Raw genomic sequence first — 23,964 nt, forward strand, 5'->3', positions numbered from 1 at the left:
ATTTAGCTTTTGTCAGCCAACTCATAGTAAAACAAGCAACAACTCCCATTTAATCACAGACTACGAAGGCTAAATAGAACACTGACTCTGTAAATGCAGTGCTGAGTCTTAATAATGTCATGAGACTAAATCAGAAAAAAGACAGTATTATATAGGCCGCACCTATAGCACAGTGTGCATCCATTTTGCCTAAAAATACAGAATCATTTAAGGCACAATGAAACATTCAATAGCTTCCAAAGCTAAAGAAGTTGAATTGCAAATTAGAAAGCTAAAATAGGAATAAACAAAAGTGGGACAAGGTAAATAAATGACAACAAATATACAACCCGCATTTTAAGCAGTACTAGAAAATGCTGCATACATTGGTCCCTCTGAGAGATGCTTTCAGAATCATCAGAGCAAAATAAAATGGGTGGAACACTTGAGGATTTCATCCCGGCAATAACCCTGTTTACCAATCTACCATTACTGACTTTCACACTTTGTGTTCGGAAAGACTGCAAAGAGATTAAATGCTTCTGCCCTTTTCTTTTGGGTTTGGTTTTGTTTGGGTTTTTTCCTCCCAATACATAGATTGGGAGGTTTAAATGTGGCTTGTCACTCAGTTAAAAAATTATTATCGCCCAATCTAATATGTTTATGTCACAAAGAAAAACAAAAGGAATCCTAACCTTTACCATGAAATAAGAAAATACAGTAAGAAAGACAACATCTTGGTACAATCCTGGTACCATACAACTTAATCATCAATTTTGTCATTATTCCATGAAAGTTGCATCAAGACCATAAACACAGCATAAAACTAGGAGTGTTATCAAACATATACTTACACAAAAAGCAGTCCTAAGTGACAGCATGTATCAAAATAGACTTTCAATAGTACATCTACATTGCATTCTCAAATCTGAGTGCACTTTCCAGAGGCACAAGAGCCAGAGGCTTCTGAAGCAGGTCTCACCAGATATCCTCCTACTCCTATCCTCATATATTGTTTTCAACAATAACCAGTAGCAGACACCTGGAAACAGTATAAAACCAGAAAAGCATGCAACTGCTCTTCCATTATCCAGCACTTCATGGCACAAAAATTCCTAAGCAGATTAGTATCCTTGCATTTAATAGTTCTCTTCTGTGAATTTGGCTGGTTGGTTTCTTAACCTATACAAATTCGCATTTGCAACAGTTTATGAAAGAGCATTTCCCACTTCAGGGATCTCTTGTGTGGTACCTGCTCCAAATGCCTGCCTGTCTGCCGGTTTCATCTGCTGCTTCCTACTTCTGGCATTAGAACACACAGTGCATTACTGCTCCCCACTTGACTTTCCCCAAGCCACTCATGTTTTTACAGATATATATGGAATGTGTCCCCACCCCAGACCTTAACAGGTTTTATACTGAGAACTCCACCAGACCCAACCACTCCCAGCTCCGCTGCAAAGTTATACCACCACCCCAAGCTGCTGACTCCATAGGTAGTTTGAATAGTTTCTGTGACCCTGCCTGAACTTTCATTACCAGATGATCAGCCTCACTTTCTCTTTCCCTGACAGGCATTCAGCTTAAAAAGGAAGAGAAAAGACATATCAGCATCAAATACATATCAGGAAGTAGTAAAATAGGAGCCAAAGATCCACACATACCCTGCTTGTCTGTTTTAAGGATGAAACAAGCAGGAATATAATCCATTTTTCCTCCTGGGGACCCATATCTAAGTCTTAAGCAGCTTGCAAAGGGGGAGAATACATGTTCTTATTCACCGTAATTCTCCAGGGCAGGAGTATTAACCACCCCTTTGCCTGTACCTTCAGTAGAAAAAAACAAAGCAAACAGAAGAGATGCAAGCCAAAGAATGGAAAAGGAGGATGACACTGAAAACACAGCTGTGTGAATCTAAGCTGTGCTCAGCACAGCTCCAAAGGAGGCAAAGTGACTTAAAGCCACTTACTCATAAACACATATGCCCAAAACCATCTGGCTGCAAGGCTGCTTCCCATCATAAACTTGCAAGTCTATCATCGACAAAAGCTGTTCCATCAACAGGAATATGCTGGAACATGAAGATCTGCATTAGCCACCTTCCTTTCAGCTATAACCCTACAGTAACTGTGAGCACAAAAGATGGCATGAAATTCTCTTTAACAACTCAAGACTCAAGAGTGCTCTTCTAGAACTCTTCCATTCTCCTTCACTGTAATGCTGCCTCTAAATTTTTTCATTGTCATGGAGAAAGTACGAAGAGAGTTCGCAGACCCTAGGGCACTGTCATTCAACATGAAAATTAATCAAAAAGACACACCCGAAAGTAATCATTTGGGTTTACATTTTCAGCATGCATCCTCTTGTAATATTCTTCCTAATATCTTGACATTAAAACATGAAGCCACTCTTTGCCAAAAAGAATAATGGAATATGATCTATTCACTTCTATCGATAAAAAATTAATCAAGCAATGCAGTTTTCTAACATGTCTTAGCAATTCTTAACATTAAATAAATAAATAAATAAACATCCTGACTCTGTGATACCATGAAAACAAAGTCTATTTCCTGAACAACCAAAACATAAGATCTTTCCAAAAACCCCAACAGATTTGGATTACAGTATAATGTGTTATCAAACAGTAATCTTAATCTCCCCCAAAAAGAGAATTAAAAGGCTCAATGCTTTTGAAATTATTTCTTGAAAACTGGAGCAGATAGCTTGAACAGCAGTAGGAACAGTGAAAAATGCTAAAGAATTTTGAAAGATGGTTTTAGTAATGCTGTGTTGATTAAACTTGCAGACCTTTTATTGTATTAGGTTCTTTTAGGAAAAGAAGATTATTTAAAGGGAAAAAGTCTTCCATTTCTTTGCAATATTACCTATTGAATAAGCCTCTTGGTCTCAAAAAAAATGAACTACCCTACTATCCAAACATGATAATGCTCACAACTAACAAAAGGCAGTGACTGATAAATACCAAAAGGTTAAACAAGTGTAAAGGGAGAATAAGTCTCCAAACATGTGTCTTACTTTCATGGAAGATTTTACATCTATAAACAGAAACCGAAATAGCAGTTCTAGGACTAAACTCCTTTCTCAGTTAATCTGTATGAAGTTGATTGATCAGCTGAAGGAACAGCTCCTGACTTACAGGAGTGTTGCTGAGATCTGAAACAGATTGACATTGAATAATTTCATTTTTCTCCTAAAGATAACTGGAAAATTCCACTGTATGCGTGAGGAAAAAGTAGCAAACTATTTTCATCTCGAATTCTTGTGGCTACATTCCTCCTTTCTCAAGGCTCAGGAAAAGCAGACGTGCCTCTACCTCCCTTTTTTGTATTTCATTCCTACTCCGCAGTGCACATCCTCCTCCCTTCAGCCTATGATATGTTCTTGTTTGATGGTTTTATACATGACTGCTGTATATCACAGAAGATTTAAAGCTACAAATAAAAACATTTAGTTCAGGTAGAAATCAGGCTCTAAGGATCCAGGTATCAAATCCAGTGTGTTTGTTTTCCTAGAAATTTATATACTTAATCTTAAGCCACTAGATACCATCTGACAGATGCTGATTCTCTGACTATAACACGCACCTTTTTCCTCCCTTCCTTCAAACTGCTAACATCAAATCTGCTATCACATATTATATTGACATCGTCTAACATTCAAATAAAAAAGCTTGGGCAAGAGTCAGAGGGTAGTGCATATGTTTGCAAAGGTGAGTGACAAACAAGAGGGAGTGAGAACCAGTGGTAAAGGACTACCAGCAAGCTACAAAAAAGCGAAGATTCCCGTATTCTACTGAATAGAAAAGCTAAAACAGCCAACTAGATTTGCAATATTTTTCAGCTGTACAACTAACCCTGGAGAAACAGCCTTAAGGAAGAGAAGTGACCACCCTCCTGGCTGGGCAGGCAGACAAGCAACAGGATACAAAATAAGGAGTAGGTAAATTCACCTTACTGGTCATGGTCAACACTGTGTAAGGCAAATTAGTTGGGGATTAACTCAATTTATGTCAAGAATTAATCTGTACCAGTGAGTCAAGCTGCAGAGCTACTGCCAAACTGAAAGAACAGCTGTTATCAGACCAGTTGTCAAAGAACTACTGCAAAGCCAGCAAAGAAAAAAATCTGAAACAGGTTTTTCCTGGAGAAATAAGCCAAACAAGTGCTTCACTTTCTACACTGTTTTACTAGAATTGCCCAAAACTGCTTTCAGGCAGTCTAGTAAGAAACTGCCAACCTACAGAACACACTAGAGTCATAGAATATATTTTCATCACAGTTTCTACCAGAGGATCAAATATGTTGATTTTCTTCCTATACTTTAACCTCCTACTGCATTAAAATGTGTTCTTCCTACAAAAAATAAAGTTACTCACATGTCAATAATTTAATTAACTGAAAATGCATTTCAACTTACAATAAGAAAAAAACAGCATCAAAATTATATTGAAATAGCAAGCATATCAGGAGTAGAAAGTCATGCCTGCAGATAGCAGGCCTGACTATGTAGATAGTCCTTACCTAGTACTAAAATTATCACATCTGTTACAGTCACAGCATCAAATGCATTTCTGTATCTGCTTTGAACTACAGTTTGATGACACTTTGGTGGTACAGCCAGACTAAGCACGTTCCACAACCTTTGCTGCTCCTGGGCCCCATCCCCCGTTTGTGATGCTGCTTAGCAGACTAGACCTCTGAAACGGCCTGTATAGAAGTGAACCTAACATTCCCCACTAAGGACACCCTTCCTTCCTTGATCAGGTTTACCAAGGAAGACTCCAAACTCTTCCACTAGTATAAATGAAATGGTGCTGCGTGGCCATGAATGGATGGAACAAGCAGCTGGAGGCAGCACTGAGGAAAACAGAATAGTGGTTTCCTAAGCCAGTGTCCTGTCCAAGTATGTGCCAAGTATTATGAAAGATACTGGACAGAAATATACACAGTGGTGATTCCAGAATATAGTTAAGAGAAAGATTATCAGTGCATCACATTTAAGGGAAACAAAACTTTTATTTTCAGGTGCGTTTCTCTAAAAGCAATGCTCAAATGCTCTTTTCAAATGTTTAAGTAATGGTTTGTCATTTCTCATCAATAACCTAATATCTACAGTGAATTAGTTAACCTTCATTAGAACTTATGTGTGGACACTGCATTCAGAACTGAAGGAGACTAAATTCAGAAACTTCAAGTAACAATGGAAGTTCTATCATGAACCAAAGAACAGGAAATTCAACTTCAGTTTTTAAAGTGCCCACATGGGGCTACAATGTGGTTTAATTAATCTAATAATTCCCACCTTCTGCTGCTTTGAATGAACTTTTGTGTAACCCTGTTTAAAATGTCTACTACCAAGAACTTCTTAGCTAGTTTCTAGTTCAAAATCACAAACAGGTAAAAAGAAGTTTAAAAAAGCCTTAAAGGTGTGCAACATCCTTCAAAGCCATCATGTAAAAATTCACTTCAGCTGTTTTTTGCCTTCTCTTGGGGCTACTATCTCAGTCAACACATAAAATCCTAGGGAAGGAACTTGGTGGAATCCTATCACTGTACGCCAGTTAAAATTCTAGCCCTTAATTTCCAAAAGGTACATTTAGACTTTTTTCACATACAACAGTGATATAATGCTGACAAGCCAGCAGCAACTGGAAAATAACCAGTCAACATATCATATCTGCAATTAAATCATTATGTCTAAACAGCAAGCTATAACTACTAATCAGAAAGAGTGAAACTGGAACCACACATGGAAATAAATCTTCATTTTCTCTGGAGCCAATGATGCTGAATGGACCACATAATTATAGCATTTTACTTTGTCCTTTTTCCTTTGTAATTCATGATACTCCCAGTCAGGCTAACAATAATCAGATCAGCAAAACTGACATTTCTGGCATTATATGGGCCAATGGGAATTTAAGCATTGGTTTTGCGGGAGAAAAATCAGGGCAATGTTGAGAGTATCTCATCCATGGTATTAGGAGTATAACATTCATTTCGAGGATCCAGACAGGACCTGTGCCCAGTTATATGCAGGCTGAGATACAGGAGAAATTAGTAAAAGAAAGGAGGCAAGAGCCATCATTAAGTCAATGGGATTGCTTTCTTTGCTCTACCTGCTGCTTGTTGATAAGAAACCAGTACTGTAAATTAGAAATGAGCCAACTGAAATCAACATGGCCCTGTCATTTTCATTCCAACACAAGAAAAGAAGAAAAACTTCAAATGACTGTAAGGAACTTGATTTTTCAATAAATAATCTTCTGCAGTGCAACTCTGTGAACACAAAGTAAATTGGGCATCTAAAACCGATTAAAAATTTGTATTCAGGCAAGTTTCCAGCTACTTTAAAATATATCCTGCTTTGCTGAGAATCCTTGTTAAAATATCAGAAATACAAAATTGAGAGGTTTATTTCCCTTGTAAAATTCAGCTTCACCTTTTAGCTACTAACATGAAGAGGAGGGAGGTTCCATTTTGAAACACAGCAGCAGCAGTTGCAGTGCGCTGGCAAAGCAGCTTGCAAGCAAAGTCTAAAGGGAACAGTTAGATGGACTGCTGAGTTAGTGCATGGCAGAGTCTGATGGTATCTGTTGTGCAGTGAGAAACCTGCTAGTATATAAAGCTTGGCTTTAAAGGAAAATGTATTTGATGTATTATTTGGTAGCGGTACTAAACTACTTAGCTAAGGACAAATGCTACCAAAATAAAGCACTCTCTGAAATTGAACTGCATATATTTGACTGAAATTGTACATTGATTTAATTCTGTCTCATCTGGTTGTATAATACACTTTTACCTAAAACCACACATTGTTCAATAAATATATTCTTAGTGCACACAAAAAAAAAAAAAAGATGGAAAGTCTTCCAGAGATATTTGGACGGCACCTGCTAATTGTGACAGGTTGGCTGCTCATTCCTCTGCATTAACTTGAACTATGCCCAAGAATTGCTAATCAGGCAGAAAATCTCTGCTGTACTTTTCTGTAACAATTTTCTGTATATAAACCTCAGACTTGGAAAGAAATTATTGCTACTTACTATGAAAAGGTATCCATAAACCTATTGAGAAAACTTACTGTAAGCATGTCACTGTGTCTAGATCATAATGACCTGCAACACTTGTACAGTAATACTGAATAACAGATAGGGAAGTGCAACACTGGAGCTCTGACTTGTAAGATACTTTTTGTTTGTATCAGTGAGCAAATGTTTCTCATGGTGCAAAACACCTTCATACAACTCAGTCCCTAGAGCTGCACCTTTTTTTTTTCATTTTGCAAAACGAAGACACCTTAAAAATCATTAGCCCTTACATCCAGCTATATGTGTCTACCCAGCTACAGTAACTTAGCTGTAAATGCATGTAGGCAAAGGAAAAGGAAGAGGAAGGGAAAAAGGGAGGTGGAAGAGAAGAAGGAGAAGGAAAAGGAGAAGGAGAAAGTTTTCACAACAGCCTGTTTTGTCCGGCAGGGATTCAGGACAATTTTTTTTTAAATGTCCTCCACTAGACTGAACTGAAGTAGATTTATTTATTTAATTTCCAATATATATAATGTGTTAACTAATAGTTCAATCCTGCAATATTTGTTCTGAAAATACCCCCACTGACTTCTAAAGAGCTAATGGAAATTCTGATTGCATAAGAGTGGCAGAATCACACACAAAATGTTCCAGTGCCCTGTAAAATCCACTGAGCTGCCTTGTAGCAGCAGAGGTAAGGTTGGCACCGAGCTGCTATCAGGAAAAGTGTAATTCTATTCCAAAAGAAAACATTTTTGTAAATAGCTGCTGAGCCTGGTGACATTGTCTGGGAATTCATACCTATCACTCATCCTCTTAATAATTCCTAGAATAAAAATGAAGGAGAAAACAGTCATAACTGAATTTCATATGCAACAAAAAGAAGCAGCTCACTGAAGGCATGCCAACTGAACAGCTACACAACATGACTGACTCTAACATTGCCATAAAGGGCAATGCTGTTCTGAGAAAATAAATTGTGTTTATACACAGTGTGTGTATTAATTGTTTTTCTTTTTGTAAGAAGCTTTAGCAGCAGAGCAAAGTAACATTTTGTCCTAGCTGAAGAACACCGTGACTTCCTCCTAATGAAGGCAATACCATCCGTAAGCTTGCTCTGAACCCAGGCACTGGGGACACCACTGGCTACTGAGGTTCAGCAGCACCTACCCTCACCACATTTTACGTCTCCCTGCTGGGACCTCCAATGTGGGCAAACTGCTTGAACTGAAGTCCTATCTTCAAAGAGTCCATCTTAGATTGAATTCTGTCTTAGACTGAATTCTTCTCCAGAATTTCGGTCAACACCAGGAAGTACTGAAAAATATCACATTTTACCTTATTTTATCAGTGTGTCCTTTCCTCTTCTGTCCCCATGCACAGGAGCACAGCTCTAAAAGTCAGAAGGAAAGTGATCTCGTTTCAGGAAAATACTTTTTCCTAGCACTGATCCCTTTTAGGTAACCCAGCAGCTAGAGGCCCTCTCTCTCCCTGCATTGACAGCTCGCAGCTGCTTAAGCTCAGAGGGAGACTCAGGCCCCAAAGCAGAAAGCAAAGAGCCAATGTCTCCTTCCCCTTGACAACACCCAGTTGGGGAAGAAACCTGTCTGAACCAAATGCTCCAGGAACACAAAGCAGAGCAGAAGGAATGGAAAGGAGTTAATATAACCAAACAGGAGTATTCTGCTAATGCACCATTTCAGGAAAAAGCTCCCTTTGCAGAGCACCAATGTTTATGGGGCAAAATGCACCAGTACCTATGGTGTGTGGCTGCTAAAATTGTGGGTGCATTATGTTCAGCTCTGCTGATGTTCTGCTTTCAAACAGGTAACAGTTGAACTGTAGAACGGTAGATAAATCAAACACTCTCACTCTGTCTGTGGATCAGCTTGCTGCACACCAGGTGAAAGAACATGTTTCAGGACAACACTGTGGTGTGATTTGTAGCAGAGCGGGACTCTGTAACTGAATACGATGTGACGTCTGTTCTGAATATCTGAAGGGATTTATAATGCTAAATATTTTAACAGAACATCTTCTTGAGTTTTAAAATAGATATCCAAATTTCATGGCTCTTTTTAATTTTACTCACATTGGTCCAATTTCCCCTCAGATGTAAAGGCACTCCACTCTCATTAATTTATTTAAAGAAATATTAGTTGAATGATCAACATTTCCTGGAGGCCCACTTTGGAGTCATCACAGGCTGAGGCAGCAGCCACACCGGGTGCTCACAATTTACAATGATGCCAGTGGAAGCTGTGCTTTGAACGCATAAACTCTTCTAATCCCTAAGTGCTAAGACACATGGGAGTTTTGCATATTTCACACCTACGGGAATTTTAACTTAAATTTCTCTGTGCCTAGATCTCCACCCTAGCACCATGCCTTCCCTCCCTATGAGGTTTATATCCTCTGCATTAACTGTTGGTGATGCACTCTGATACCACACTGGATGGGATTTAAGAAAACTGAATGTAGCAGTTAGGAACTCAGCTACAAAGCAAATGAAAAGTATATGAAACTATTGAACAGAAGAACAATGCAGTTAACATGGTCCAGCTTGTGAACTGAATCAGACTTTGTCCTATGTAGAAAACACAGAGTACTTGCATAATTAAAAACCTGGTAAAGGTGCACACACCAAAAAAAAAAAAAAAAAAACCAAAAAAAAAGAATGGAAAAATAAAATTAACTTTAGCATTTCTCAAAAACTGTACATTTAAATTATGCAACTTCAGACACCATTTTCCTATAAGCATTAGCATTTTGCTATAACACACAGTATACTCAAATACTCTTGGAGCTAGAGGAAGAATTTCCATTTTTGGAGGGATATCCAAGTCTGGCCCTTACTATGTTATACATTTTTAACACTTTCAAAGGAAAAAAATATTGTGACACTGCAACTTATAGAAATTTCTTATGCAAGAAACTGACCTACTGTCTTTTACTGACCTGTGTAAGTCAAGGTGGAAAAAGCTACAGGAATTCAGCATAACAGTGAATTCCTTTAACAAACAAACTAAAATCGAGGGTGATGTAAATTAAAAGTGAAAGAAATGCTGAGGGGACAAAAAAGGTGAAAGGTGTTAATAATCTTGTATGATATGCAGTATAGAAAACAGTGATGTCAGCTCCTATGAGATTTCCTGTGACTTCTTACGTCCTCCCTTTAACGTGCTCAAGTTCTCCAGTTGACAACTCTCAGATAAAGGGATCAGTAGCAACTAACTTAGACAGTAAACTGCCAGAATGTCCATGGTGATACTTTGATGTTCACCAAGGTCCCACACTGTGCTTTTCTAAACCAGAGGAGGTGGGTGCAGAGGCAGCTGAAAAGTACTTTACTCAACATCTAGTAAACACACCAGCTGCAACACCAGAGGTACTCTAAGATGCTCTTCCTGGGTGACAAAAGTTACATCCTTCAGCTGAGCAAAGGAAGACTCCAGGTAGTTCCATGTGCATTGTTGATCTGAGGGCAGCATCACAGGTCATAGCTTCACTAACCTTGATCCTTGCCTGATTTTTTCTTTGTCTTTGCAGATTTTTTATGTTTTTACAGAAAACTCTTGAAAGAAGTCTCTAATGATGTCTCATTAGAGATAGCAAACAACTAACTGTTACAAATCAGCAATAAAGAAATAATAAACAGGTATGATTAACTGGGTACACTGTTTAACACACTATGTAAAAACCAGATTATCATATAATACCATGGAAATAGATTAATATAGTTCATGCATTACTGTTTCATGCACATTGTAGGTAACTAAAAAGCAGGAAAAAGCAGTACAGATGAAAGGAAGTTTAAATAGCCAGTATTATGATACTAGGAAGTGATTGAAATCTGAACCTTGCTGTATTTAATAGCCTGAACACCACACTTCCCCAGACAGCTCCTGTGAAAGACTGACTAATTTGTTTCAATACGGTGGCCCAAAAGAGACAGTTTATATCCACAGCATTGTATGAAAATTCTTCCAAGTGTACAATGTGAAGCCTAAAAAGCAGTTAATTTATCACAGAAGCAGCGATTCCTACAGTAACTAATTCAAACTGCTGATGATGCACTAAATCAGAGTGAGTGATGAACACATACATAGCAACAAGTGAAGTTCAAAAGGATACAGATCTATGTGATCAATGAGCTGTCACACAGCAAATGAAATGCAGTGTTGACAAACGTACAGTAATAGAGATGAGGCTCAAAAATAATCAAACCAAATATAAGAAAACTTAAATAAAACAGTGCAGAAATATCTCATTACAGCACTGGAGGTGCCTTTTGAAACACATCTACCAGACATTCAAATCACTGATATTTCTCTCTCTGTTTAATTTGAAAAAAATAAAAACCAAGCACTGATTACTTGAAGAGATGCATTGTTACAAAGCAGTACAACCTTCCCAAAAACGCAATTCAGTGACACCAGACATGTGAGAAACCATCTATTTCAAGCACAAGTTGGAACAACAGCCTACAGAAGAAAATCTCACACAGACCTAGTATCATATTGCACATTACCACCCTGAGTGATGACTGAATGATAAGGCCAACTTATGGTTTCTTCCTCTACCTGTGCAATTCAGAAACATAATCAGAGCAAGTGGTGCTGACCAAGCCTCTCCATACTTTAACCACTGTCTTACCTGATTAATAGCTTTTAGACTGAAAAAGCAACACTATTTTGTAAGAAGAGTACTGCCATTCAGTGATGTGCACTTCTTGAATTTTCCTGGAGCATAAGAAACTGCACATAATGAAAGATGCCAGAACTTTTAAAAAGACAGAAATCACCTACTGCAAGAAGGAAGGATTTATTAGACATTTTCTACAAAAAAAATAGTGTAACTTTCTCATATGCAAGTGTTACCAGCTGTGGCTACTACCATCATTATTCAATTATTCATTACAGCCAACAGAAATACATTTTCTTTAGCTTTTGTCTATGGAGTGCTACAGTGAGAATGTTCTGTCTGTTATGAAATCTTCTGTTTGAAAATGTCATATGATTTAAGACATCGTATCTTTGAAGGGCTTTTCAAAAATCATACCTTCACTAGTCTCTTGGATGCAGCTTTATTGTGGAACTGCCACACTATAATCACACTGACTGACAAGAATATTTACTGTGATAGGAACAGGCCAGTTATTCTTGACAGATATGAATCTCTACAAAGACATCTATGCTGTAAAAATGAGCATCTCTACCAAAATTTTACTTCCTCGCAGACTCCTCAACAGAACAGTTTGCTGAGTGTTATGGATCACATGCACATTTGTACATTTCCTTCAGATCATATTCATTGGTAAAGTATATCCACCAAAGAGCCCCATTACCCTCCATCAACTTTTCTCTTCTTTTTAATACAATCGATTGTTTTCTTTGACAAATAAGGGATATTTCACCCCCAAGCTTTCTCAACCTGCTCTTCAAAAAGTCCATGTGCCAGGTAACTAAGGAAAAACAGGCAATTAACAAAAAAGGTAGCAATCCTCTTTGCTTCTTGCTCTAAACCTTATTTTTTCTTCTCCTTAACCTAAAGATTACTTCACCTGTTGCAGTTTCTCTTACATAAAAGCTCTAATCCTTTAGATTTTAATAAGACAATGAATCGCACCTTGATTTTGATGAAACCACAAACAATGTAAACACAAATAAAGAGCTACTCTTTTTGGTTTATGCTAGTTTAGTAAGACTACAGGATTACTCTTTTTTATCATCTGTTAAACACTTAAGGACATAGCTAATACACTAAAAAGAACTGAAATAACATTAATACTGGAAATGTAATAGAGTGGACAGGTAACAGTATAGAAGGTTCCTGGAGTGTGTGGAGGTTAACTTCTAGACACAGTTGGTGAGCAAGACAACTAGAAAAGCTGCCCTGCTGGACCTCTTGTTTGTGAACAAAGATTGGTGGGCAATGATAATTGGAGGGCGTCTTGGACTCAGCAATTATGAAATGATAGAGTTTTCAATTCTTGGAGAAGTAAGGAGAGGGGTTGGCAGAACTGCCACCTCAGCCTGTTTATGACACTGGCTGAGAGAGCCCCTTGGGCTTTTGTCTGAGGAGCAAAGGCATCCAGGAAGGCTGAACATATTTAAGAAATCTTAAAAGTGCTGGAGCTGGCCATCCCCATGTGCTGAAAGACAAGCCCGTGGGGAAGACCACCAGCCTGGCTGCACAAAGAGCTTTGTCTGGAGCTCAGATGAAAAAAAACGAGTTTATGACCTTTGGAAGAAGGGGCAAGTAACTCAGGAGGGCTACAAGGACATTGTGAGGTTATACAGGCAGAAAAATTGAAGAGCTGAAGCCCAAGTAGAACTTAATCTAGCCACTGCTGTAAAATACAATAAAAAATGTTTCTGTAAATATATTAGCAACAAAAGGAGGGCTGAGAATCTCCATCCTTTGCTGAATATGGGAAATAACATAGTGACAAAGAATGAGGAAAAGGCTGAGGTACTGAATGCCTTCTTAGTCTTAGTCTTTCATAGTAAGACCAATTGTTCTTTGGGTACCCAGCCCCCTGAGCTGGACAACTGAGAGCAGAACTGAAGCACCAAACATCTGAGGGAAAATGGTCAGCAATCTTCTACACCACTTAGATACACAGAAGCCTATGAGAAGGGACAGGATCTATCCAAGGGTACTGAGGGAGCTGGCAGCAGTGCTCACCGAGTCACTTTCCATCATTTACCAGTAGTTCTGGCTAACTGGGTAAGTCCCAGACAACCAGAGGTTAGCAAATGTGACACCCATTTACAAGAAGGGCTGGAAGGATGATCTGAGGAATGACAGGCCTGTCAGCCTGACCTCAGTGCCAGGGAAGGTCACAGAGCAGATTGTCTTGAGTGCCATCACATGGCACATACAGGACAACCAGGGCGTCAGGCCCAGCCAGCATGCTGTAAGAAAGGTCCTGTTTGACCAACCTGGTCCCCTTCTGTACCTACTTTGTGGATGAGGGAAAGGCTATGGATTTTGTCTACCTAGACTTTACTAAAGCCTTTGACACCATTTCCCACAGCATTCCCCTGGAAAAACTGGCTGTGGAGGTTTTTCAGTTACTCAGCAAGCCATTAGAAGGAGGAATGAACCATCAAGTGCATTTTCAGAGTATTTGTTATTTGAAGAGATTTTTAAATAGTAGTAATACTTGATTTTGCACCTATCCTGCAGAAAGGATGTTTAGTTGAATGTTAGAATTCCATGTTAAAACAGGATTCAAGGCAACATAATTAAAAATCCCAAGTGATGGTACCAAGTTAAAGAGCTAAAATGCCTAAACCAGTGCATGGCAGAAAGGGTAAATTAGTCCTCCAGTTTCCCTTATCATTAGCAAAGCTATAGCCTCCCAAACGTACAATGCAGGAACAGTATTTTGTTAGATTCGCAGAAGACAAAGAATTAAATGATTGACAGATATTTCCAACTGTATAATTTGTAGCTTATGAAAAAGCTTATGAACTTTATGTTTTATTTTGTTCAGCTTGAAGACATACACATGGAAAATCTCTATCTGTATTTCAAACTGGTTTTAGTTAAAATCATCATCCTTCTACTGAACTGATGCCAAGACTTCCACTAGTCAGATTTTCACAGTTAGATTTTTCATAGACTTTAATTAGCAAACAGAACAGTTTCTATTTAGAGCCAAACCAGTGAAAAGCAGAAATAATAGGAAACCATTCAAATCAAAAAACAAAGCTACATTACAACTTTATGGTAATTATGATTAATCCCTGCATAGCTATTCTTTGATCTGAACTTTTTTCTCAGTCTATTTCAGGACAACTTGCACACTGTTATTTCTCAGGAAAACATAGAAGAAAACAGAAAAACAGAGTTTAAGAAGTACACACTAAAACTTTTGCTTTCTAAAACCCTGAGTGACACACTTCATTGGGAAAAAGTGCTATTGAATTTCTCTACAAATGGATCTGTCCAGGCAAAAGTTTCTGGCTGGAATATGGAGTTTGCTGGACAAAGGACAGAAGTCTTACTGGCTTAAATGGACATGATGGTTTTATCCTCGACATACACAAGATTTTATGAAGGAAACTTTTGATTTAAAGAGTTCTCATCTGGATGAGAAATTTTTCTAATTCATCTGACCTGGTGTTACAACTAAGAAAATAATCAAGCTGGGTCCCATGAGTAAGTTATGCTACAAACCCTGAATGTACTGTAAACTCTCCAAAAAGCTGCATTTCCTCAGCAAGTTTCCTTTCATTGCCTTTGCATGGAAAACACCTCTCTGACATGACCAATGCGTTCATTTAATTTTTGTTTTACATTTTATCTTCCAATTTATTTTGGTTAGAGGTAGAATTATTCTGTTAAAAAATGACCGATCCTAGATGTAGTTTATTTAAATTTCAAAATGAAAAGCTTACTAAGAACAGATAAGATTGATTGCTCCTTCCAACTTAGCATAATTGTATTTCAGGTGAACATCAATTTACTTTAAAGGACACTTCTAAGTAGCAGGCTGCATCATACATAATTCATCAATCACAGCTGCCTGTAACATGATTTACTCAAGCAGATTTCAATGGAATAGAGGGAGTTGCATTGTTTTTTATGCTTTGGTTTGTTTGTTTTTAAATAGTTTACGAAACACTCATTTGTGCTGAATTATTGCTGAAAGGAGTTCATCCTTGGTAATCAGCATGTTGAATTTCTTTCTTTTTGTATAGAAATGTTACCTCTTTAAATTTCTTTGAAAAGACAGAGTGAGTTTTCAAAACATCATTAAGGCAAGGAGTACTCCGTGCTTATTAAAGGTAAAAATAAAGCTGAAAGATTTTGCTATGGAGGAGGGGATGACAAAAATATTTATCTGAAAAGCAGTATTCATTTTAGGGCTGTTTATTTTCCAGCTGGCTTACATTGTTATTATTTGTTAGACCAGCAGTCAAATGGAGGTGAAGAGAAGTAGCTACTTCCTCAGCTAGTCCTTCACCATAGTTGTTACATGGATAAAATGGCTTTTATGTGGTAATCTACACAAAACTGTATGCCAGTGCAATTTCTTGGTGTATGAAGGGATTAATACAGGTGCATCTTCAATCAAATTCAGCTTCAGAGACACAGTGGTACCTCAGATGGTCCTAAAGTAAAGAAACATTTCCACAAATTGATGCAAATACAGCTTCAAAAGAAAAAAGAGAGAGCAAGAGAAACTGCTAGAAATACACATCTACACAAAGACAGAAATGCCTTTACTTACTTGTAAGCCCATTTGAAACACAGAGTGACCCATAAAGTTAGCCAACATTCGAATCAGAGCTGCACCCTATGGGAAATAATAGAGAAACAAAGTTACCAGTTTTGAATGTCAATATAACACAATAAAAACACTCTGAAGCGAAACATTTCCACCCAACACTAATATCCTGGAAACCTGTAACTAATACAATCTTTATTTGTGCTAGGATGAAAAAGAGAGAGAGAGAAGATAATGCAAATACTTACTAGGAAAAGTGGGGAGGCAAAGCGATACTGTTAATATCCTGCCGCATATACTGAATAAGGTGCAGGTCATACAACACACTCTCCCCACTGCTGCAGCATGCATGTGTCAGCTCCACAGCTGACTGACCCCAACCCTTCTGTGCACTCAACAGAAATGCCCAGTTGTAAATGGAAGCAAAGAAATAGTGTCCACTGCAAATTCTACCTCAGTGATTATTCAAAGTATTTTTATCTCCATTACACTATCAGGATTCAGTGATACTACTACCCTTTGTAAAAGCCTTCAAGATCTGATGAGTGAAAGTGAGTAATTGCCATAAGAATTTTGTAAGATGTGGATATATATATTTGACTTACTAATAGTCAGGTTATTTTCCAGACTGTCATGCAAAGAGATAAGTACTTGTATAGCACTCTTTCTCTGTATAGCACTTTCTCTACTTGTAGCAGTTCTTACCCTTTTCCCCTTCAGGCAAAGTATAGATATCTACAAGACAGGTGACTCTAATTCTCAGTACTTACTCAAGAAACAGACAGATACTTGCAAGAGTAGCTTTTTTTCAAGCACCCTTTTTGTGTTTTCTCACTCCCTCTCAGAACCACAATTGCTGTGTATTTTCCCCTTGCACAAGTGCTCTATTTCAAGCAGAAATAACTTCACAGATCTGATTTTAGCTATAATATCCATTAGCTATAATATCCCACTTTGCAATATAATTTCAAGACAACCAGCCTTCCAATCCCAATGTTTAAATGTTATACTTAGTACTGATGACAGTACAAGAGGAAGGACCCTTGTGATTGCAAGTCAGTGAATTAAAGGCTTGAAGAAAACATGATGCTAGAACTCAACAACCTCATCTAGAGACAAAGGTTCAGTAATTAGTTTAACATTCAAATAGAAAAAAATTTTTAAAAAGAACAGCATTTCATAGGTTCAAAAATTTAGAGATTCTAAAGCCAAAAGGACTATTACAACATTTAGTCTGCATTAATAGAGATCAAACAGTAATTTAGGCAAAGACCCCTATGCCTTCTCTTTACACAATAGCATCTATTTTAGAAGATTCAAGAACAGAATAGTGTTTTACAGTACTATTTAGAATGTGTCACAACTAATATTTACTCTCACAGTGAAAGCTACACACCGTTTTACTAATTGAAATGTATCTAGTTTCACTTACTTGAATTTATCTACCTTCAGCTTTCAAAACAAGACTTTATGTCTTTTCCTGCTAAATTAAAGTTCAGGGTAGTTTGGAAATTTAACCCTTGTTGATTTTTAGATCGTTTTACATGTGTTCCACTGATTTTTTTGTACAGTGACTATTTTTAAGTACTGAATGGATTATCTGTAATAAACAACATTTGAAATAATGACATAAATCAAAAATATTTGAAAATTATTAGTAAGTTGTAAGAAAACACAAGTCCTTCATATAGGCAGCAACAACAAATATATATTTTGCAGAGTAACTGAATAAAAAAAAATTAATTGAGGAGATGTTTGCAGCTGCTTTTAGGAATTGAATAGTGAATAAAGCAAAACATGGTGTTTTCATTATTAACACTAGGCTATATTGTTATGGTGGTATATAATCTTACTGGAAGACAAATCATGTCTGGAACGCATAGCAGAATAGGAAAAAACACCTTCCAAAACAGATTATTACCTGAGCAGCCAAGACCATAGGTCAGGAAACATTATTGCCCTTATATTACTAGAGGAACGGAACAAGTAAAGTTCTCAGACACATTTAAGCAGATAAACAGCAGATAAATCTGTTTAAGCAGATAAACAGAAGATTTTTAAAAAATCTCATAAATAGATAAATCCTACTTATTCTGTAGGGCAGGGCAATCCAAAACATCTGTAGCAGAAACAAAAAAAACCGTAAAACATAAAACAGATCAGACAAAATCCTCAACATGAAGATGTTTTTCCATTCATCACACATCCCTTTTCCTACTCACTATTTAGTATTCCAGGACGCCCTTGTTTCTTTCTCAGAGTTTAAATTTCACAGAGTAACAAGCCATATATTTATATAAGCACCTTGACTCCACTGATTTCTGTAAAAAGTAACCAAGCAAATACTTCCATATAATCTTGCCCACAGTCTTTTTTTCTATCCAGAGACCAAGAACTATCATATACTTGTAAAGAAATTATAGAATTCCTCTCACAGGTAACATGTAGACACATCTTGGATGGACTATGGCTGGCCTTTACACAGCAAACAAAATAAAACAGCAAGCAAAGACTGAATGGAGAGTCAAGGCACAAAAGCAGGATTAATTTTTCAAGATAGAACCCATTTCATAGCTACTTTAGAAGTACTTTCTACCAATTAATTACCTCCAGGAAACCCACAATCCCTTCTTACAGCTTCCAGAACAATAGTTCTGCCATCTTCCCCACTCAGGGAAAGCAAATGCTTTCTTGACTTGTTTGAGGAAGGGAATGGATTCAAAAAACAAGAGAACCTTAAGAGGGGAAAAAGTGTATTGGAGAGATGGGTGAAGAAGCATGAGCAAATTAAGCCATTGGTGTGGGGGGAAAATAAATGGGAGGAAACCATTCATTTCACCTTTCTTGCACTTTTGAGAGCAGGCAGAACAGAGAACAGCGATACCCTCATAAGAAGAGCAGAAGCTATCCACATGTTCACAGCTCTGGGAAGGGAAGGACAAGGCACAAAACACTGGCACTCTGACTAGAGAGGAAGCAAAACAGGTTTGCAGGCAGAAGGATAAAAAGCAAGAGGTAACTGGCATAAAGAAGAGTGGCTTACTAAAAAAGGAGCTTGGAAGATGACCCTAACCAGAGGGTCTTGGGAGGTGAAGAAGGTATGTGCAGTAAGCTCAATTAAAGGAAAAACAAAATACATAGCTTTGGGGTTTTCTGAATGGCCCAATGTGCTGACATTCCCACCGCCTATCCACCTGGCAAGCAGAGCAGCAAGCAGCAAACTAGATGGAGTCCAGAGGACTTTACTGCCATGCCTTCTAAAAGCTTCTCTGACCTAGACCTAAACCTACACAAAAATCCCAAAAAATCAGTTCTGCTGCAGGAGATGCCCTTTGGAACCTATCAGCATCACTCTCTGAACACCCTGACATGCAAGGAGCCTGCTCCCCACTTCACTTTCAGAGCCACTTCTGCTCTGCCAACATTTGTCCAACTGAAGAACAACATAGGATGTCTTGAGATGCAAACTTGCCTCTCCTACTGGGCAGAATGACTGTTTACTGATGATTTAAGTGCTTTCCTCCAGGCAGTGGATGACTCAGTACCTTGTCAAGAGGTAAAGCACATTGGTTTAAGAGGTCTAGTGGAAAGCAATTCTTTCCTATTCAAAAAACATACCTAGTTCTGTCAGTGTAAAATCTGACTCACCTTTGCCATTGTGCCTAATATGTCTACTCAGACAAATACACTACTCACTCATTCAATGATTAATGGTACTACCTGGGTCTCGTGAAGCATTGCTCATTAGCAGATCTCCCAAGTGCTCTGTAAGATTAATGCCAATATTCTGCAAATTAAAAGGAAACTGGGATACGCCCTAGTGAAATCATTTGCCAAAGATCACCCAGCACACTCCTCATCTAACCTATGACACAGCTGAAGCTTCCTCAGCCTCAGCATTGTGACTCCATCGCTGTAGGAAAGGAAAGTAGAATATGTTGGCTACTTCATGGAAATTAAGTGCATACAGCTCTTTTTTGCGAAGTGCTCTTGGGAAAAGACTCACTCATGGACAGTGAGCCAACACTGCCTGAAGGGATGGAAGTTTATGTGCTTTATTCCCCTGAAGAAACTTGTACACTCACAACATGGTAAAGACAATCCATAACCAAAATTAGGAGTAGAATTCCTTTCTATGTAAACTGAACATGTCTTTGAAATCTACAAAATGCAGAGCCGAGCTAAGGTATTCAGTCTAATTCTCTCCATGCCAACATAAAGTAATGTGATTGCATCCTGGATCCCAGATTAGTTTTAACTAATTTTAAAGACCCACTCCTACATCTTGATCCTCTTACATCACAGAAATCACAATTACTGTAAGTCAATTTAATTCTATGACTTACTGAATGTCTCAATTTTATTATACTTGAATTCTTTAATTAATTGTTTCACTTGCAACTTGTATCTTGTAATCATTTTTTAATACAAAAGGTAGTACCAAATGGAATTTTGTTTAAAAGGAAACAAATTAAGTATTATATATGAACCCACAAAAACATGACTACTGCATACAAAACAGTACTGCTGCAGAGCCACTCAGGAAGTGATACATCAGATTCAGTGCAGCCATCTGTAGCACCTGTGACTATAATCACTTTAGTTGTTTAGACTTCCCTTACAGTCAATGGGCTTTACCAATCACCTCTGGATGCACTTTATCTAATCTTAAAGTAAACCTCAGATCAGGGGAATTGTACTCTAAAAGCACCCATCTCTTGCAATTCACTCCAAAAGCAGGCTGGAGTGACTAGCTCATATGTACACATCTGCACCGCAGACATCTAAAGTGCAGTGAGATTAATTCAACTGCACTGTCCAGAAAGGGCATACAGAGACTGATTCCCCATTCTGGGGGAATTCCTGAATTGTGGAGATACAAAACTGGTGTGACATGATCCTTTTGTATATAGAGTCAAATAACATATCTTGGTTTATTCTAAATGCAATACTTTTACGTAAGAAGACTAGCAAGGGTAGTATTCGACAGAAGGCCCTGAAGACAGGGCAGAGTGCTTGCTAGCTGAAGGTAGATGCTCTATACTGAACAGACAGCAAAGAAAAGCACTTGAAATAAAGAACTGGTGAAGCAGCTGCAGTGAAGGGAACAATATACAAGTCAGCAAACCAGCACATAGGGTTATGCAGAAGCCAAGAGGCATGGACAAGAGGCCATGTGTGAAGAGACACAAATAAACTAGAAACTCCTTCAGCATTATTCCTTGAAGAACCAAAAATTACGTCATTATTCTGATAAGTTCTCATGAGAGAAAAATGTCAGCAACACAAAACAGAAACCATGAACTACAGATGACTTTTTTAAGGGCAAAATAATTTATTGTTCTGAATGCATTAGATTGGGGGAAGGAAAAGAGATCATAATAGGTTGACCTAGAAAACACACAGCTCTTCCATCCTCCTTCCCACAAAATTTGTCATTTTTTCCTGCAATATCAACTTCTTTTCCTTTTTAGTTGCGCTTTTGTGTGTTTCGTTGTTTTTGTTTTAACCACAGGATTGAGATTCATCTGAGTGCAAATGCCTACATTGTAGCTAAGCGATGCTTACTCAGTTGTACACAGCTGAGGCAGCTGCCTAGACCTCCTTTAAAGGCAGAGAGAAGCAAGCAATTCAGTTCACCCTGATTCATCCAAAGACATGCATCTAAAATAGGACAGAAGAATTTCACCATAAGGTGTCTGTTTATCTTCAGTGATTATACAGGGAGGTGAGAGGACTACTCAGTTGCAGGTGTTTACATGGTGAACATCTCAACTGAGATGACATCAATCTCTCTGAAGATATTCTACCGTGTAAATTACAAAGCAACATTAAAAAATATGAAAAAGTGAACAGTGGAGAAACACCTTGAGTTTGTGAAGGCTGACACAGCATCTTGCAGGCTTACCTATCAATTTACATCACGTAACACCAGTTATCAATCATAGTAATTACACAGACCTCAATTTATCTCTTCCTCACTGAATTTCCACCTTGCCATCCTTCTTTAGGAATTAAAGCTGTTTGATTTAGTTCATAAAAATGCTTTTGTGACACAAAAACTAAAATCAGGAAGGATCCTGGTAAGAAAAACACCCCCATGGTATCCAAGGTATAAGCAGGGAGTGAAATGCTGAGGAGGGGAACACTGGACTACCACAAAAAAGTACATAACTGAGATGCTAAAACAGAAGTTTAATATGTCAATTTTCCACAAAACCTCCACCCATCAATTTTGCTTCTTCACCTCAGTAAATAAACAAAACCAAAACCAACACTGAATACAGGTGATTTATTAAATTTCTTCTATTGTGCAGTAGTCAGTTCAAAATCAGTCTTGATTAATATGATTAAACACCACTTGTTTTTCAAATACAGTGAGACACAAATAGAAGGCCTGCAGTTATTTTTCTGTGTGCCAATACACCTGCAATTCAAGATTAAGGTTACTTTCTCTCTAGCTAAGAGAAATGTGAATTACTCTATCCTCTGTCTCAATTACACTAAATATTATTCATACTGTTAGAGCTATTATTGTAAAAAGTTCTTAAAATCAATTTCATTTTCACTGATTAAAACAAGACTCAGACCACATACAGGCACACACAAAGGCATCATTCTTTCATAAAGACCTTCTGATTTGAGAATCAATACATGAAGTTTCATGGCTACTAGTATATATACCTGATATGTACTAGTATTGGTGGTTTTTAATGAATCAGTCACAGTACACATACATTAAATAGTTCTCTCCTTAAATTATTTACCCTGAGCTATACGCAACGTGCCGTCCCAAAAACTTTTTTAAAATCCATTGTCTACTCACACTGCCATCAAGAACTCCAGATGGATAATAAGAGCGAATTCCCCTTTGCAGCAGTGATGACCAGGCAAGACCAACATATTAATCCATGTGCTCAGTTATCTCACCCTTTATACCCTATGGAATCTCACTGGAGAAGGAAGACCAACTCATCAGCCTATAGCTCCCAGGACATCCCCTGGAGCATTTTCTGTACATCACCCCAGCAATTCTCTGGCAGAGCAACTGTTTGCTAGGATGGTCTACATCCCATTGCCAGAAGTTCTGCAGCTCCATATCTGGTTACCCTCAGAAGGTACAGGTGGATGCCACTCAGCTCTGCAGACTTTCTAACAACTAACAGTTCTTTTAGCTGGTGTTTCCCACACACCTACCTCAAATTGCAGGTTCCTGCAACCTATCTGTTATGAAGAATAAACTGAGCATGGGGAATTAACCCATTCTTCAGCAGGAACATCCAACACAAAAACTTCATTGCACTCCCCTGATACAGCCTTAAAAATCTCAACACTCTGACCGTGATGTGATCCTTCACTAAATCAACCAGAGCTGTACCTGTTGCATACAGTCAGGTCAGGCATACACTACCTCACCAGAATCACATAAGAACACAGAAGAACTTCCAATTTTTGGCTAATGTGTTTTAAGTACTGGTTGAAACTTACCTTTTCTTCATGAAACATGCAAAGAAGGATTTTGTTTTAGAACTGCAAATATAATACAATCAGCATAAATCAGGTTGGGGTTTTTTCTTTTAAATGTTGAATATATTTTTATAGTTCTCTGACAAATAGAAGCGTAAGGATATCCACAATCAAATGGGTTCTTAAGTAAGTGAGTATCATTTCATTTCAGCTTAAAGTTCCTGAA

The 23,964-nt window shown here is 37.9% G+C and overlaps 1 protein-coding gene across 1 annotated transcript in view; it reads right to left on the reverse strand.

The window, feature by feature from the left end:
• Positions 1-23,964, reverse strand: part of TRHDE (thyrotropin releasing hormone degrading enzyme) — a 209,236-nt gene that overhangs the window by 80,638 nt on the left and 104,634 nt on the right. Inside the window, exon 7 of the mRNA XM_048300199.1 lies at positions 16,275-16,340. Coding sequence (XP_048156156.1) covers positions 16,275-16,340 — 66 coding nt within the window. The remainder of the gene's footprint in view (positions 1-16,274; positions 16,341-23,964) is intronic.

This window comes from Corvus hawaiiensis, chromosome 4 (genome assembly GCF_020740725.1).
Source record: "Corvus hawaiiensis isolate bCorHaw1 chromosome 4, bCorHaw1.pri.cur, whole genome shotgun sequence".
Taxonomy (NCBI): domain Eukaryota; kingdom Metazoa; phylum Chordata; class Aves; order Passeriformes; family Corvidae; genus Corvus; species Corvus hawaiiensis.